Here is a 16476-nt window from a genome sequence, read left to right as displayed (position 1 = left end):
GGTATTGATTTGGAGCAATCACTTTATGGGGCCTTTAGGCATGAACTGATGAGCATTTATCTAGACCTAAAATAAAACATCTCCAAAATTCATCACTAGTGGCTCTCTGGTTAAGCATGGTGGATTGAACTCATACGTTTATCTTAGCTAAACTAAATTGATGGTATAATCACACAAAGATGAAGAGACTGGAAGAGAAGATGACCGCAGGTAACATCTGCCAACAATGTTTCAGAAAACTGAGATCAGTGTAACTCACACTGGAGTGAAATCCAAGAGTCCACAGAAGGACGCAGTGAAGAGGTGGAAGCTGGTTTACCCTGCAACTAGCAACTGGAGGTACCAGGTACTGTGGAAGGTAGGAGTAAAACTTGGGACTGGGACAAGGGATCTAAGGGACAGTTAGACGCCCAGACTCCTATCGCCACCCTGTGAAACAAAACACCTGCCTCTTGTCTCTACCCTCACTGAAAATGTGAGGTTTATTCTTTGGGAAAGTGAACCAGGACCTAAGCACAGGGAGAGAGGTGTAGTGAGAGGTACTAAACACAGGAGTGTAAGACAATGTCTACATGCTGAACAGAGAACCTCATTCCCGAGGCAATTCCCGGAAAGCTAGCATCTAGGCTCACATTCCCAGGGAGAAACGCGGAGGCACCTTCTCTGGACAGACTGAATGGCCTCAGAGAAAAGTCCCCCAATACGGACACTTGAAGAGTCCTGGGTGGAAAAGCAGGCCTCCCTCCCCAGTAACCCCTGGGAAGCCCTCTACTTGACAGGCCTGCCTCTGCACATTGAGCTTCAAAAATCCACTTTAAAGTATCTCACTCGTATATAAGGGCTAGTTGAGGGGGTTTATAGTTCTTTCACTGTGAAGTACAAGTAACCATTGGCATGTTAGAAGATCAGGCAAACTGCAGACTGTAGTGAAGTTTTCCAGGAAAGACAAACAAGTTGGTCAGTGCTAAGTGACATAAGTCAGAGAAAGACAGACCATATAATTTCACTCATATGTGGAATTTAAGAAAGAAAACACACAAGCAAAGGGGGAAAAGAAGAGAGGGAAACAAACCAAGAAACAGACTCTTAACTATAGAGAACAAACTGATGGTCACCCAGCGGGGAGGTGGGGGAGGGGGTGGGTGACATAGGTGATGGGGATTAAGGAGTGCGCTTGTTGTGAGGAGCCCCGGGTGATGTATGGAAGTGTTGAGTCACTACATCGTACACCTGAAACTAATACAACACTGTATGCCAACTAACTGGAATTAAAATGAAAACTTAAAAGAAAAGAAAAGAAAAAACTGGTTGAGAAGGTGGAGGGGAACAGCCCCTCGGCCAGGCCGCAGCGCTAGACTTCTATTTGCCCTGCAGGTCCACTCTCCCCTTCCCCGCTCTGCTCTGGGCTGTGGGGGACTGACCTGAATGACCCACACAGCAGTGGTGTCCCATGCCCTCTGCCTCTGCCTTCACTGGCAGAGACTGGGAGAGAGGGAGCTCTTCCCGTGGGACCATGGGTGGGCTGCGTTTCTTAACTGGCGTCTCTTCTGTCCTGGTAACTAACGACTCCTTTCCATCACCTCATCAGGTGTAGGCCTAGTAAATTAGGGTACTGCCCTATTCCTTATGGTTTCTCTATGCTCTGCCCCCACCTTTGGAAATAGTCTCCTTATTAATCCCCCCAAATTACCCAGTTTGAGGGTGCCATTTGTTTCCTGTCAGGACCATGACTGAGGCTGTACACAATATTTACATAATCAAAATGTAAGCACTGACTATTGATTATCAAAAAAAACTGTGAAATATTGGGAGGATGCAGAGAGGGATATGGGAATAATGGTATAAGAACACTAAATCCCCAGGGGCACCTCGGTGGTTCAGTCGGTTAAGCATCTTGATTCGGCTCAGGTTATGGTCTCACGGTTTGTGGGTTTGAGCCCTGCATTGGACTCTGATGACAGCACAGAGTCTGCTCCTGATTCTTGCTCTCCCTCTCTCTCTGCTCCTCCCCCTCCTCCTCAAACTAAATAATTAAAAAAAAAAAAAAAAAAAAAGAACACTAAATCCCCAACTACCAAAATAGAAAGTCAGATAATAATAAAATTGATAAATTAAGGGGGCGTCTGGGTGGCTCAATCAGTTAAGTGGCCGACTTTGGCTCAGGTCATGATCTCGTGGTTTGTGGGCAGGTCATGATCTCACGGCTAGTAAGTTCGAGCCTAATGTCAGGCTCTGTGCTGACAGCTCAGAGCCTGGAGCCTGCTTCAGATTCTGTCTCTCTCTCTCTCTCTCTCTCTGCCTCTCCCCTGCTTGTGCTCTGTCTCTCTCAAAAATAAATACACATTAAAATTTTTTTATTTTTAAGACAAAAGAAAATTTATTTTTAAGGAATAAAAAGACATTTTAATTTTATTTTTAAGAAAATGAAATTGATAAATTAAGAATGGTATATAAGCAAAAGGAGTTGAAAGTGACTGATTCTGTGAAGAAGGAATAAAGAACAGGGAGCAGCGGGTTGGTGGACATAATGTTCTGGTATGTGCCTTTTAGTGCTTTTGACTTTTTAAAATAATGAACAGGTTGGACACCTGGCTGGCTCAGTCGGAAGAGCATGTGGCTCTTGATCTTGGGTTCATGAGTTCAAGCCCCATGTAGGGTGTAGAGATTAAATAAATAAAAAAATTTAAAAATTAAATTATGAACAGGTGTAACTTCGCTTAGAAAACACAATTTAAAAAAAAATCCAGTGTCAGGAGAAAATAGGACAGCAAGGGCCCTTTTATTCTTTTGAGGACCTAGCACATAATGGATACTTAGTGGCACCAACAGCAGAGTTCAAGCCTGTGTGGCTATCCCTAGCAGCTTTAGATCCAACAATCTGTCTCCTTCATTGCACATCAGGAGCATGAAGCAGTCTCTCAGCCTTAGAGCCATCTGTGCTTGTCAGTGCGTGGCCAGACAGAAATAAAATAGCTTTCCCTCTCTCCATTATTTATAGCAGGTAGAAGAGAAAGTTCCAGCCTGCCTGAGCAGGGTGGGGAGACAGTGAGTGGAGCAGGGAGAGGTCAACAGTTTGCAGCTACAGATTTACATTCAAGAATGGCATTTGAATCCGCTCTCCACACCCAAGTTGGGAGTCAGGGGCTTTAGGAAAGTTGTTGCACCTTTCTGAGCCTCGGTTTATTCTTAAGTAAGCCTGATTAGGCACAATCTATTTTACCCATCATCTGGGACAGTGCCTTTTCATGATTGGAGACTATAAGGTGGGGACTGTGGACTGACGCATAGTAGGAGCTTGGTAAATAATTGTCAAATGAATCCTAAGGATTAAATAAGAATATATTTATGCACAGCAAATGTTTGGCAAATAGACCTAATAGGTTTCCTTTATTCTCTGCCCCAGCTGCCTGTCTGTGTTGATATTATATACTGGCCTGAGTCAATAAGCTTTGAGCTGAAGCCGGGTGATGATAATGATGATAAATGCCAAGAAGAACATGTATTGCTTAATGTGTGCCAAGCACTGTTCTAAGCTCTTACACTTATTAGCTCATTTAACAATAATAAATCTACAAGTACTATTAGTATGCCCGTTTTACAAAGGAGAAAACTGAGGTGTGAAGAGATTAAGTAATCACACCACTTGTAAGTGGCAGGGCTGGAATTTGAACTCAGCTCAACTGTACAGCTTGAGTGTTTAATCACTTTTTTTCCCCCTTCTATTCATGTAGAACAGAAAATGGATCACTATTATGCTTTGAAAGAAATTCTCTCTTGCCTAAGCTAGAATTGTTGAGATGTCAAATAACCATATTTAGCTCTGTGGATATGTTCACTGAAGCCTGTTAGTGACCTTGTTTCGCAGAGAAACCCTTTACACCTACTGAATCAAGTTTCAAGGTTGCTCTCCTGATAACTTTTTTTTTTTTTTTTTTACCTCAAGTTTGGGCCCAACCTCTTTTTATTTTTATTTTATGATTATTAGTATTTTATTGTTAAGGAGCCCAATTCTATGACCGTTATCCATTATCCTCACAATCACCTAATCAATGAAGTACTATTATTATTATTATTTTTTTTTTTTAATTTTTTTTCAACGTTTTTTATTTATTTTTGGGACAGAGAGAGACAGAGCATGAACGGGGGAGGGGCAGAGAGAGAGGGAGACACAGAATCGGAAACAGGCTCCAGGCTCCGAGCCATCAGCCCAGAGCCTGACACGGGGCTCGAACTCACGGACCGCGAGATCGTGACCTGGGTGAAGTCGGACGCTTAACCGACTGCGCCACCCAGGCGCCCCAATGAAGTACTATTATAATGCCCATTTTACAGATGAGAGAATGGAGGTACAAATTAAATTGTTCAAGGTCACACAGCTAGTGAACTATGCAAGTCCACCAAAGTCTGCTCTAACACCTCTGCTAGAATATGTCTCTACTGTTCATGAGGCTGCAATCAATCCCGGTTAGGCCTACGGGAACACTCTTTCTCTCCTCCCTGTATCTGTGGGTGTAAATGTTCTTGGTGATAAGGATCTTGATTGCACATGCAAAGCCCAAAGAATTTTTGTATTTTTGTATGGATAACCAGGTGCCAGAAATAGCCCACTAATGGATAGGGCCATAATTCACAAAAATTTGGCTTACAGAATTAGGACCATGAATGGCTTCTGTAAGATGAGACCCACTGTCAAGGTTTACCTTAAAGGGCATGAATGTGTACACAGATATCTCTTGCCAGAAATATCTCAGGTTGTAGGTTAGAAAAATAATTAAGTGCATAGAAAAATGTCCCTAAGAAAAAGCACTCTCAGCAGAGTGAGATTTGGGGGTAAAGGTACAGAACCATCTTCTATCTTACATACTTCAGTACTATCCGCCCCTTAAAAAATTATGGCTCTGTTCACCAGACAGCTGCTAGAATGAGAGAAATAAATCTGAGTAATAAAGGACTTTGAACTCTAATACCTAGTGAACCTGAATTTGATACTTGTTGAGTGGGCAAGTCCAGTGAGCTAAGTGATTTACATAATCATTTCTGTGATTATAACTAGTGTATAGCTGAGGCTTGTTTTTTAATCCAATCTGACAAAATCTTTGTCTTTTAAAGAGTTCAGTGTGTTTCCATTTAATGTAATTGCTAATAGGTTGGGTTTAAGTACCATCTTGCTATTTGCTTATTTCTATGACTACAGAAATGTAAAATTTAAAAGTTAAGCCAGAATTTATCTTTAACTTGTCTGTTCTTATTATCAGCCATCCCAATAAACACAGCAGGTTATCAGGTGGCCAGAGAGAAAATAATGTTTTTCAGGCTGTATTCTTAGTGTACTGCTGGGGGGGCAGTGCATGGAGAGAGAAGCTGGATCTGTGGCTCTATCTCAATAGGTGCAAGTCCGCGTTTGTTGTATTAGGAATTCCACGGAAGACTATGAACACAGGATTCTGTGGTTACAAAGTCGGAATTCTTAAGCCTTTTCAGGGACTTTAATATCCTCAAGCAATATGGACTACAAACTAAGGCTGATCACCCCTGAACCAATCCTCCAACTCTGGACAGTTTAAGAGCTGAAAATAACTTGGGTTTCCTTGGCCTCAGGAACTAGAACAGCTGAGTCTTCAAGAAGCTAAACTGGGAAAGGGCAGAGGTAATGCACTGAGGAATCTCGTGCAAGTCTTGACACTGGAGACAGCAAATCTAAGTTTAAAATAGGCAGCTTTCCATCCCAGGGCCACTGTCAACTCCAGGTGGTGTGTGTGTGTGTGTGTGTGTGTATGCAGGAAATCACTTTCTGGACTCAACTCTCCCCCTGGATGAGTGGGCTACCTTTCTAGCACAGATGTTAAAGCATTCTTTTAATTTTTCAGACTGAAGTGGGGGTCACAATGTAGCTATTCATTTTGCAGTGTAAGTCCAAAGCAGACTAGTACTACTGACGTCCTGCTTCTCTCAGGGAGAAACTCATTCTCCTAAAGCAGGACGTGCTGTATTACATTTTGCAGCCCTCTGGACCCATCAGGCAGACTAACTCCATACTGTGATTTGCCAGAAAAGCAACGCAGAATAGAATCAGAGAGGCAGGAATAGCAGGGCAGTCATAAGAAAAACTAATCAATGGAGCTGTGGGTTGGGGAATAAAAGCTTCCAACTTCACAAGCATCTTATCCCTAAGGGACTTGCAGCTTGCAGTTTGGGGCAAATCCCAGCTCTGCCACTTATTGGCTGTGTGTACCTGGGTAAATTACATAACATCTAAACCATTTCTAATTTGTAAAATAACCTGTAGCACCTACCTGCTTCACTGGTTATTGTGGGAATGATGTGTGACATAGCAGGAAAGGTATTATCGTTTTCCACAATGGGAAGGTAGGAAAATAATAGGGCTAAACAGCTGCCAAGATTCACTCTGAAAAGAGTCCAAAGATCAAATACTTTATTATTTTTATTTTTTTAATGTTTATTTTTTTTAAGAGAGAGAGAGAGAGAGAGAGAGAGAGAGAGAGAGAGAGAGAGAATGTGAGTGGGGGAGGGGCAGAGAGCAAGCCAGAGAGAGAGAGCGCGAGAGCGAGCGAGCGAGACAGAAAGAGAATACCAAGCAGGCTCTGTGTTGTCAGTGCAGAGCCTGATGTGTGGCTTGATCCCACAAACTATGAGGTAATGACCTGTGATGAAATCAAAGAATTGGATGTATAACCCACCGAGCTGCCCAGGCGCCCCCAAGTATCAAATACTTTAAATGCAAGCTAGACATGAAATTGACCGTTAACTCTGGTGAAATCACCCTCAAATCCTTTATTTCCTGTGAGACTTGGTCACATACATTAGGAATGTCTTTACCCAACCCCTCCTATTTACCAGAACTACACTATAATTTGGACATAGTTTCCAGTCTGGATTGTTCCAAAGGCCTTTTAGGTTTGGCCTTCCTAACTGCCAGACTTTTTATCTATAGACCAACCAACCCAGACTCTCATAAAAACAACTTACTCAAAGTTTTCTCTGACATAACACATGCCGAATGGATAAGGTCTGAATTTCTTACCTTGGCATACACAGCTATTTGCAACTTGACTTAAACTCATTATCCCAGTCACTTACTTGTCACTCTCAACCCTCCAATCTAACAAACACACTGGGGTCTTTCCAAGGCCTCACACTTTTATCATGCTTTTCTCTATTCAATATTTAGTAAAGCCTACCCAGTTCTCCAAAATGGTTTCTTTCTTCAGTCTCCGTTACATTTATCACTTAATCTTTAACAGAGCATTTTATTTGTTTATACCTGCCTTTCCCAACGGACATACTCTTCTATTTCAAACATTTTTCTACCTGCTCCATTGTTATTGTTTAGAGTAGCTGTAGTGATAATACACTTGAAAAGCACTTTGTAAAACTGTAAGGTGTAAGGGATTACACCATTACTATATTGATCTGAAGGAGAGATGGGAAGACTGAAGCCAAAAGGGATGTTGCCCCTTTTCCTTTACTAGTTCAATGTCCAGGTTTTTGACCTGCTGTAGCCATTATATGAAAGATAATCAGGATTTCCAGTTACGGAATCGATCAGCCACAAGGATGAAAGGTACAGCATACGGAATAGTCAATGATACTGTAATAAATGGTGACAGACGGTAGCTACACGTGTGGTGAACAAATAGCATAACATGTAGAGTTGCAGAATCCCTACACTGTAAACCTGAAACGAATATAACACTGTAGGTCAACTACACTTCAATAAAAAAGTTTTTTTTTAAATAACAGAAGAAAAAAAATAAAACGAGCTTGTACAATGGCTTTAAGAGTAGCCCACCCACGTAAATATAACATGTGAGAAACCATAAGATGTCTTAATAGTTAAAGGAGTATCTATAAAAAAGTTTTACTTTTTTCTGTAATTTTTAATACAAGACATCTAAAATCTAGATAAACAGTGAGTTGATCCTATTAGGAACAAAATATGGCATGATTCCAGAAACAAGAATGAAACTTTTTTTTTTCTTTTGCCATTTAGGCTTTTCAGTCACTATGCAATGATTATCGATTCGCCAAGGACAGTAACAGTCAGATACTCGAGAAAAGGAGATATGAGAAACATCTTTTATTTTTTTCTAAAGAGGTGAAAATAAGTAAGATTTCTTATATTTCTCACTCATAAGATTTTTAAACTCTTAAAAATGCAATTTCCTCTTTTCAAAGCACATGCCATCTTAAAAAAAAAATCTTAGCAATGTACATTTGCACTCAAAGAAAAACATGCAGCGCCATTGTCTTCTGACAAAAATCTGCATAAAAAATCCCACGCAACTTTCTGCAAATATGTTCCCTCTTAATCATTTAGGGACTCCAAACCACAAACATTCAGTGCAACATTTATTGTTTCTTATTTCCGTAGGAAACACAGGACCAATGATGTCTTCTGACTACAACTGTTTCCTGATGGTTGAGCAACAGTCTCCTGCTTTAAAGTACTCTCTTTAACTTGCTGATGTCAGGTACGACTAGAATTCAGTACAACTTGAGGATCCAAGTGGAGGATGGAGGAGAAATACTTAAGGTGTACCCTGTGCCATAAACTTAAGAAAAAAATTTACAAAGAAAAAAAAAAAAACCTCAGATTTTATCAATGCACCCTTTTAAAAAGTTTTTTTTTTTTTTTAATTTCTGAAAGCAGCTTAATGTGAATCAAAAGCAGTTCCTGAGTAACTGCAGTAAACAGTGTCTCTTTAAAATATATATATATGTATATATATATATTTGCAACTTAGCTCATTTTGGTTCTGCCTTAATTTACCTCCCCAGCTTCGAGTTTAGTCACAGTTCCTTTCCTTTCAGTTCACAATGTGCAAGTACAACAGCATCAGCTCCGAGAGTTGGCATGGTGCAGATGTTTGTCACTGCTGTGTGATCATCGGCATGTCTCAGGCCAGGTTTCCAGAGTCACTGCAGGTCACAGTTCTCTTACTCTCACAAAACCTGTGAGAGTCACAGACACTTCACGTTTTCTTCATCAGACGCCGTGACTGCCACTTGTGGAGCTTGTTGTAGGCTGTCTGGAGCATCTCCTCTATGTGACTTACCAACTGAAAAACACAGCAAGAAACTTCAGCAATAACTGGGCAAAGGCTGGGGAAGTTAATGCTTCTGATCCAGATCTGGCACATACTTCAGTGTAGTTTCTATGCTCATTTGTATTACCCCAATGAGGCAAAGGGCAAGCCCTCTGTGAAGGTATTACCAGACCCATTTTGTATAAAAGGGAAGAGATGGTGGGAGAGGCTGGAAATTCACCTGCTCTATCTGGGTTGTAGTGTCTGCCCTGCCATTAAGCAGCTAAAGGACAACATGAAAGTTGAACCTGCCTGGAAAGTATATAAAAATAATTTACTTTACTGGATGGGCATAGTGGTTCCATAGTGCCAATTAGAAGAGATGAATGGCAAGCCCTCCTGTAAGACTGTACAGGTATATCTTGTTTTACTGTGCGAAGTTTTATTATGCTTCTCAGGAATGTTTTTTTTTATTCTCTCTCCAACAAACTGAAAGTTTGTGGCAACACTGCATCAAGCAAGTCTCTCAGCACCATTTTACCAACAGCATTTACTCACTTTGTGTCTCTGTGTCAGGTCACATTTTGGTAATTCTTGCAATATTTCAAACTTTTTCATTATTATTATGTTGTTACCCTAATCTGCGACTAGTGTGACTTTGATGTTTTTGCAATTGGTTTTGGGCACCACGAACCATGCCTGTAAGATGGTGAACTTAATAAATGTTGTGTGTATTCTGACTGCTCCACTGACCAGCCATTCCCCTCTCCCCCTTTCCTCAAGACTCCTTATTCCCTGGGACACAACAATATTGAAATCAGGCCAATGAATAATCCTACAGTAGCCTCTACATATTCAACTGAAAGGAAGAGTCACATGTTTCTCACTTTAAATCAGAAGCTAGAAATGATTAAGCTTAGTGAGGAAGGTGTGTTGAAAGCTGAGATGGGCTGAAAGCAAAGACTCCTGTGCCAGTTAGCCAAGCTGTGAATGCAAAAGAAAAGTTCTTGAAAAAAATTAAGTGTTATTCCAGTGAACACATGAAATGAAAAGAAAGCAATACAGTCTTATAGCTGATATGGAGAAAGTTTTAGTGGTCTGGATAAAAACTCCAACCAGCCACAACATGCCCTTTAGCCAAAGCCTAATCCAGAGCAATGCCCTAACTCTGTTCAAGGCTGAGAGAGGTGAGGAAGCTGCAGAAGAGAAGTCTGAAGCAGCAGAAGCTGGTCCCTGAGGTTTAAGGCAAGACGACAACTCTGTAACAGACAAAAAAGTACAAGGTGAAGCAGCAAGTGCTGATGTAGAAACTGTAGTGCGTTATCCAGAAGACCTGGCTAAGATAATTAATGAAGGTAGCTACATTAAACAACAGATTTTCAACACAGACAAAACAGCCTTCTATTGGAAGAGGCCATCTAGGACTTTCATAGTTAGAGAGGAGAAGTCAATACTTGGTTTCAAAACTCCAAAGAACAGGCTGATTCTCTTATCAGGAGCTGATGCCAGTTGGTGACTTTAAGTTTTAGCCAATGCTCATTTAACATTCTGATTATCCTTGGGCCCTTAAAAATTATGCTGTATCCCCTCTGCCTGTGCTCTATGAATGGAACAACAAAGCCTAGATGACAGCACATCTATTTATAACACGGTTTAGTGAATATTTACGGTCACTGTTGAGATCTCAGAAAAAGATTCCTTTCAAAATATTACTGGTCATTGACAATGCACCTGGCTACCCAAGAGCTCTGATGGAGACATGATGAACATTGTTTTTATGCCTGCTAACCCAACATTCATTCTGTAACCCATGAGTCAAGGAGTAATTTTGACTCTTAAGTCTTATTATTTAAGAAATACAATTCCTAAGCCTATAACTGCCATAAACAGTGATTCCTCTGATGGATCTGGGCAAAGTAAACTAAACACCTTCTGGAAAGGATTCACCATTCTAGATACCATTAAAAATATTTGTGACTCAGGGGGCACCTGGGTGGCTCAGTCGGTTGAGTGTCCGACTTCGTCTCAGGTCATGATCTCACAGCTCATGAGTTCGAGCCCCACATCAGGCTCTGTGCTGACAGCTCAGAGCCTGGAGCCTGCTTCTGCTTCTGTGTCTCCCTCTCTCTCTGCCCTTAACCCACTGGCATTCTGTCTCTGTCTCTCTCAAAAATAATAATTTTAAAAAAATTAAAAAAAAAAAAAAGAATATTTGTGACTCAGGACGCCCAGGTGGCTCAGTTAAGTGTCCGACTTCAGCTCAGGGCATAATCTTGCAGTTTGTGATTTTGAGCCCCACTTCGGGCTCTGTACTGACAGCTCAGAGCCTGGAGCCTGCTTCGTATTCTGTGTCTCCCTCTTTCTCTACTCCTCCTCCCCCCTCTCAAAAATAAACAAACATTAAAAAAAAATTAAGAATATTTGTGACTTATGGAAAGAGGTCAAAGTATCAATATTAACAGGAATTTGGAAGAAGCTGATTCCAACCCTTGTGGATAACTCTGAATGGTTCAAGACTTCAGTGGAGGAAGTAACTGCAAGCTGGTGGAAAAAGCAAGAGAACTAGAAATAAAAGTGGAGTCTGAGGACATGACTGAACTGCTGCCATCTCATGACAAAACTTGAACAGATGAGGAGTGGCTTCTTTTTTTTTTTTTAATGTTTATTTTTGAGAGACAGAGAGAGAGAGCAAGTGGGGGAGGGGCAGAGAGAGAGAGGGAGACACAGAATCTGAAGCAGGCTCCAGGCTCTGAGCTGTCAGCACAGGGCCCGACGCAGGGCTCAAACTCACGAACTGCGAGATCATGACCCGAGTTGAAGTCGGATGCTTAACCGACTGAGCCACCCAGGCACCCCAGGAGTTGCTTCTTAGGGCTGAACAAAGAAAGTAGTTTTTTGAGATGGAATCTACTCCTAGTTGAGGATGCAGTGAAGACTGTAGAAGTGACAACAGAGGATTTACAATATTACATAAACTTAGTTGATAAAGGAGCAAGCAGGGTTTGGGAGGGCTGACTCTGAATTTTGAAAGAAGTTCTACTGTAGGTGAAATGCTGTCAAATAGCGTGGCATGTTACCCAGAAATCATTTGCAAAAGAAGTGTCAATCGCTGTGGCAAACTTCACTGTTGTCTTATTTTTTTAAATGTTTATTTTGAAAGAGAAAGAGTACAAGCAGGGGAGGGGCATAGAGAGAGGGAGACACAGAATCTGAAGCAGGCTCCAGGCTATGAGCTGTCAGGACTCGAACTCACGAACCGTAAGATCATGTGCTGAGCCGAAGTCAGACACTCAACCAACTGAACCACCCAGGCACCCCTACTGTTGTCTTATTTCAAGAAATTTCCACGGCCACCCCAACCTTCAGCAACCACCACCTGATCAGTCAGCAGCCACCAACAGAGAGGTAAGGTGGACAGCAATTTTAGCAATAAAGTATTTTCTTATTAAGGTATGCACAATGTTTTTTTTTTTTTACATGCAATGCTGTTGCACATTTAACAGACTGCACTACAGTGTAACCTAACTTCTACATGCACTAGGAAACAGAAAAATTCATTTGACTCACTTTACTTCAGTGGTGTGGAAACAAACCTGCAGTATTCTCCAAGTTAATGCCTGCACGTGGCCTCAGAATCCTTTTTACCATAGTGCTCCAGGCAGTTACAATCAAGAAAACACATGAACTGAAACCTATGTGTCACTCTTGCTCTGCTGTTGGGAAGATACTCCAAGTTTCTTTTCTGATTGTAAGTACTACTGTTATATTTTGAGAAAAATCACTGAGGACATTAGGGAATAAATACTTACTAAAAACCTTACTGATGAATTTTTCAGCTTTCAATGATAAAACTCCCTCTTTTGATTATGCTACTTACTCAAATACTAAATCCTGAATTTGTATATACTCTTTTTGCCCAGTCATCTCAGAGAGGACTGCATAACAAATGAAAAACCATCTCGTGTGGTTGCTGTAGCCTTGCATTCAAAAAAATGTTAAAAAACCTGGGCAGCAAGTGACACTCTGCACTCACTACCTCACCCACAGCCCTGCCCTGCTGTAACCCATCAGGGAAGGCGAAGGCAGACCATAAGGCAGCAACTGTACAGTTTACTGTTACAGAGTAGCAAGTCTGCCTTTCTTTGCAGGGTTGGGTTTGTGTTTGCTAGTCAGGTTTTCTAAATAATTATTTTTTTAGGAACATACACACAGATTGTAAATCTATAAAGCAAAACACGGAGATGATTGGAGCACTTGGCTGGCTCAGTGGGTAGAACAGGCAACTCGACCTTGGGGTTGTTGAGTTTGAGCCCCATGCTGGGGGCAGTTTACTTAAAAAAGAGAAAAACAAACAAAAACCATGGAGATGATTATGATAAATTCCTGATTAGTTGTGGTCTTGAAAGAGTGCGAAGGAGGGGTAGGCAACTGGACAGGGAATACCTATGGGTACCGGTTTTGTTCCATTTCTTATGATTTGTTGGTAGATACTCATTTCATTGTTTTAAAAAGTGTATGTATTTTATACACTCTTCTGAATATATGATGCATTTTACAATTAAAAACCAGTCCTGTGAGAGGTGCTTGGCTGGCTCAGTTGGGTCTTGATCTTGGGGTCGTGAGTTTGAGCCCTATGCTGGGTGTAGAGATTGCTAAAAAAATAAAATAAACTTAAAAAAAATAATACTGAGTAACAGAAAAAAAATAAGAGCCAATGTATCTACTCATTAAATGAAAACAAAGTTAATTTCATCATTTTGCTACACAGAGAATGAGAATCAGGCCAATCAGATTGTTGCCTTACGTTTGTGCTTAAATACTGTCTCCGAATTTTTTCTTGGAATGGGCAGAGCTTTGTAACTTGAAATCGTTCCAAATTACTTTTCATTTTCACTACCTAAAAAAAGATGAGAAAAATTAATAAAATACAGAGAAATCTCAAAGAACCTTTAAGAAGCAAGAGAAAAAGATACATAGGAAGGTTACTTTTTTTTTTTTAATACATTAATTGGCTTCAAGCAGAGAAGCAGTATCTACCACCCCTCAGAGATAATTAACACTTTCGTTCATAATTCATATCCCTCTCGATATTTTTTTGTATATGTGTATAAATGCATTTATTATACTGTTTTAAAATTTCACTTGGTTTAACGTGAACATCTTTCAATCATTAAATACTCATCTAAGTCACTGTTTAAAATGGATGCATTGTATTCAGTGTACGGGCATACCAAATGCTTCTTTAACCAAGCCCCTTCTGGCCAAGAGTTAGGCCAGTTCCACATCTTTTGGAGACAGTGGTAGAGGAACATCTCTACTGCTAAATATTTATAAATATTCTTAATTACTTCCTTAGGTTAAATTTCTGAGTGTTGAATTTCTGGGTCAAACTTTTTTTTTAAAAGGTAGTATGAATAATAAAAGAAAGAACTCTTAGCAACTCAGCCATCACTGATCACTTAAAATTTTTTCTTTTAAAAATCATTGATAAAAAAAAAATAAATAAAATAAAAATAAATAATTGATAAAAAAATGCTCTTTTGCTGTAGCGTTAAAGATGAACTTATTTGAATACTATTGAGTATGAAAATTTCCTCTTAGGTTTCCTGAACCACCCGCACTCTTTAGTGAGGGCCTGTTAAAAGTCTCTTGCCTATTATTTTTAATGGGGTATTTACCGTTCTCTTAAGAAATGTTTACAAGAGTAATCTACATAGTTGAGCTATTACTATTAAAGCTGTAAATATTTTCCCACGTATCAACTGTCCTTTAATTGATTAAAAGGGTTTTAGTGTTAAACAGCTAGTGCTATATTTGTTGTCAATATAAGTTTGAATTTAATTACCTCTAAAAAATATACCAAATAAATAATTTTACTGATGTGATGTGTTTTGGATCTGTGTTCTTCAATTAATCCCAGTGGCTTAGAGGTAGACACAAGTTTTAAGACGTACAATCATAAGTTATAGAACTGGCCTGTATCTCCAATTTCTTCATCTATAAAATGGGTTTTAATACCTACCTCCATCAGGATGCTGAAGGCTTAAATTAACGTATGCAAGTGCTTATTCCAGTGTCTAGCACATGGTAAACAATACAATTTTCAAATTTCAAAACAGTATCTCGCTAAGTCACACCACCACTGAGCTGGCTGTGTTTGGAATTAATTCTGACCTTTTCTTCTAGGAATGGTGTATTAACGGGAAAGCAGGACCAGAAGTGCCGTAGAAGTTCCCCAACAGCCACATACAGGTGTTTCAACTCAGACTGAATATCATTTGGCACCATCTCTGCAGAAGAAACAAGAGGTCTATAGGATAAAGGTTATTTTTACATATGTATAGCTTCTGAAAGAACGACCACTCATAGAATAAATCTGAACGTGTGTTCTCGGCCAATGCCAAACCAGGATGTGGTATTCTGAGATAAGTTCCCGATTTTGTGGCTAACAGATCCCAGAGTTTAAATTCCCTTGGATTTTGGAGCAATTTTCAGATTTCCCTTTATTCTAAGAGGTGTAAAGTAAAAAAGAAGGCTTTTGGTATGCTATAGGGAGACTAGCAATGCACCACTCTTTGTACTATTAAGACAATTACGAAACCTAAGCTCTTGTCTAAATAGATCTCAGGATCTATATGCACAAAAACAAAAATTTCAGAAAGCTCCAAACAAAAACCAATGTAACTTCAGCATTCCTCTCAAGCTGCTCTTTAGAGCTCATTTAAGTCAAGGGGCAGCAACAGAAAGCCCAGCACATACGGTTTATGGCTTGCTGTGTCCCTCCCTGCATAAGTGCTCCTCCAGGTGACAGTGTTGTGATAGTACTGCTGGCAGCACTACTTGAGAGAACCTGCAAGAAGCGAAGACACAGAAAGTGATTTCCTCTTCCTGTCATCTTTCTTACCTAACATTTCAGTTTTACAGCAAAATGGTCAGTGCATCTTTACTCCGGCATAAACACATAATCTACAGCAACTAGAGTGAACTACTTTGTGTGAGGCCAGAAACACAGTGTGCATAGAAACAGAATAACTACCAGTCTTCCAGTAATGCCTGGCACATCTTTAGACCCCAAAAGTCACACTTTGGCCCTTCTTAAGTACCAACTCAACTTGTGAGCTCTACAACTGAAGCTAAAACTGAGCTTAAGAAAACAACTAAAACAACATGTTAACATGTATACTTACTGGCAGCTAGGGGGAAAAAAGAGAAAACTCAACAGAGCAGAAATATATCGTTTGTAGTTTTCCAAGGAAGTGAATACTTAACCAAAAGGGGCAAAAACACACTCCCCACTGTATCAGTATCAACAGTTAGGAAAATAATTCACATATCTATTCAGTGAGTGCCTAACAAGTGCCAGGCACTGTGGTTATAGAGGAACAAGTCATTTGTTGAATAGCTCAAGTGCAGGGTTACCCTCTCTAAG

The 16476-nt window shown here is 40.2% G+C and overlaps 1 protein-coding gene across 1 annotated transcript in view; it reads right to left on the bottom strand.

Moving 5' to 3' along the window:
* Positions 1 to 8083: 8083 nt before the first annotated feature.
* Positions 8084 to 16476, bottom strand: part of GTF2H1 (general transcription factor IIH subunit 1) — a 36899-nt gene continuing 28506 nt past the window's right edge. Inside the window, exons 12-15 of the mRNA XM_058688414.1 lie at positions 15807 to 15897; positions 15222 to 15337; positions 13852 to 13944; positions 8084 to 9080 (exon numbers count right to left, since the gene is read on the bottom strand). Of these exons, the coding sequence (XP_058544397.1) occupies positions 8994 to 9080; positions 13852 to 13944; positions 15222 to 15337; positions 15807 to 15897 (387 nt within the window). The 3' untranslated portion in view covers positions 8084 to 8993. The remainder of the gene's footprint in view (positions 9081 to 13851; positions 13945 to 15221; positions 15338 to 15806; positions 15898 to 16476) is intronic.

Source organism: Neofelis nebulosa, chromosome 10 (assembly GCF_028018385.1).
Source record: "Neofelis nebulosa isolate mNeoNeb1 chromosome 10, mNeoNeb1.pri, whole genome shotgun sequence".
NCBI classification, from domain to species: domain Eukaryota; kingdom Metazoa; phylum Chordata; class Mammalia; order Carnivora; family Felidae; genus Neofelis; species Neofelis nebulosa.
Note: the sequence above shows the minus strand (reverse complement) of the source record. Positions and strands in the feature narration are given on the sequence as shown.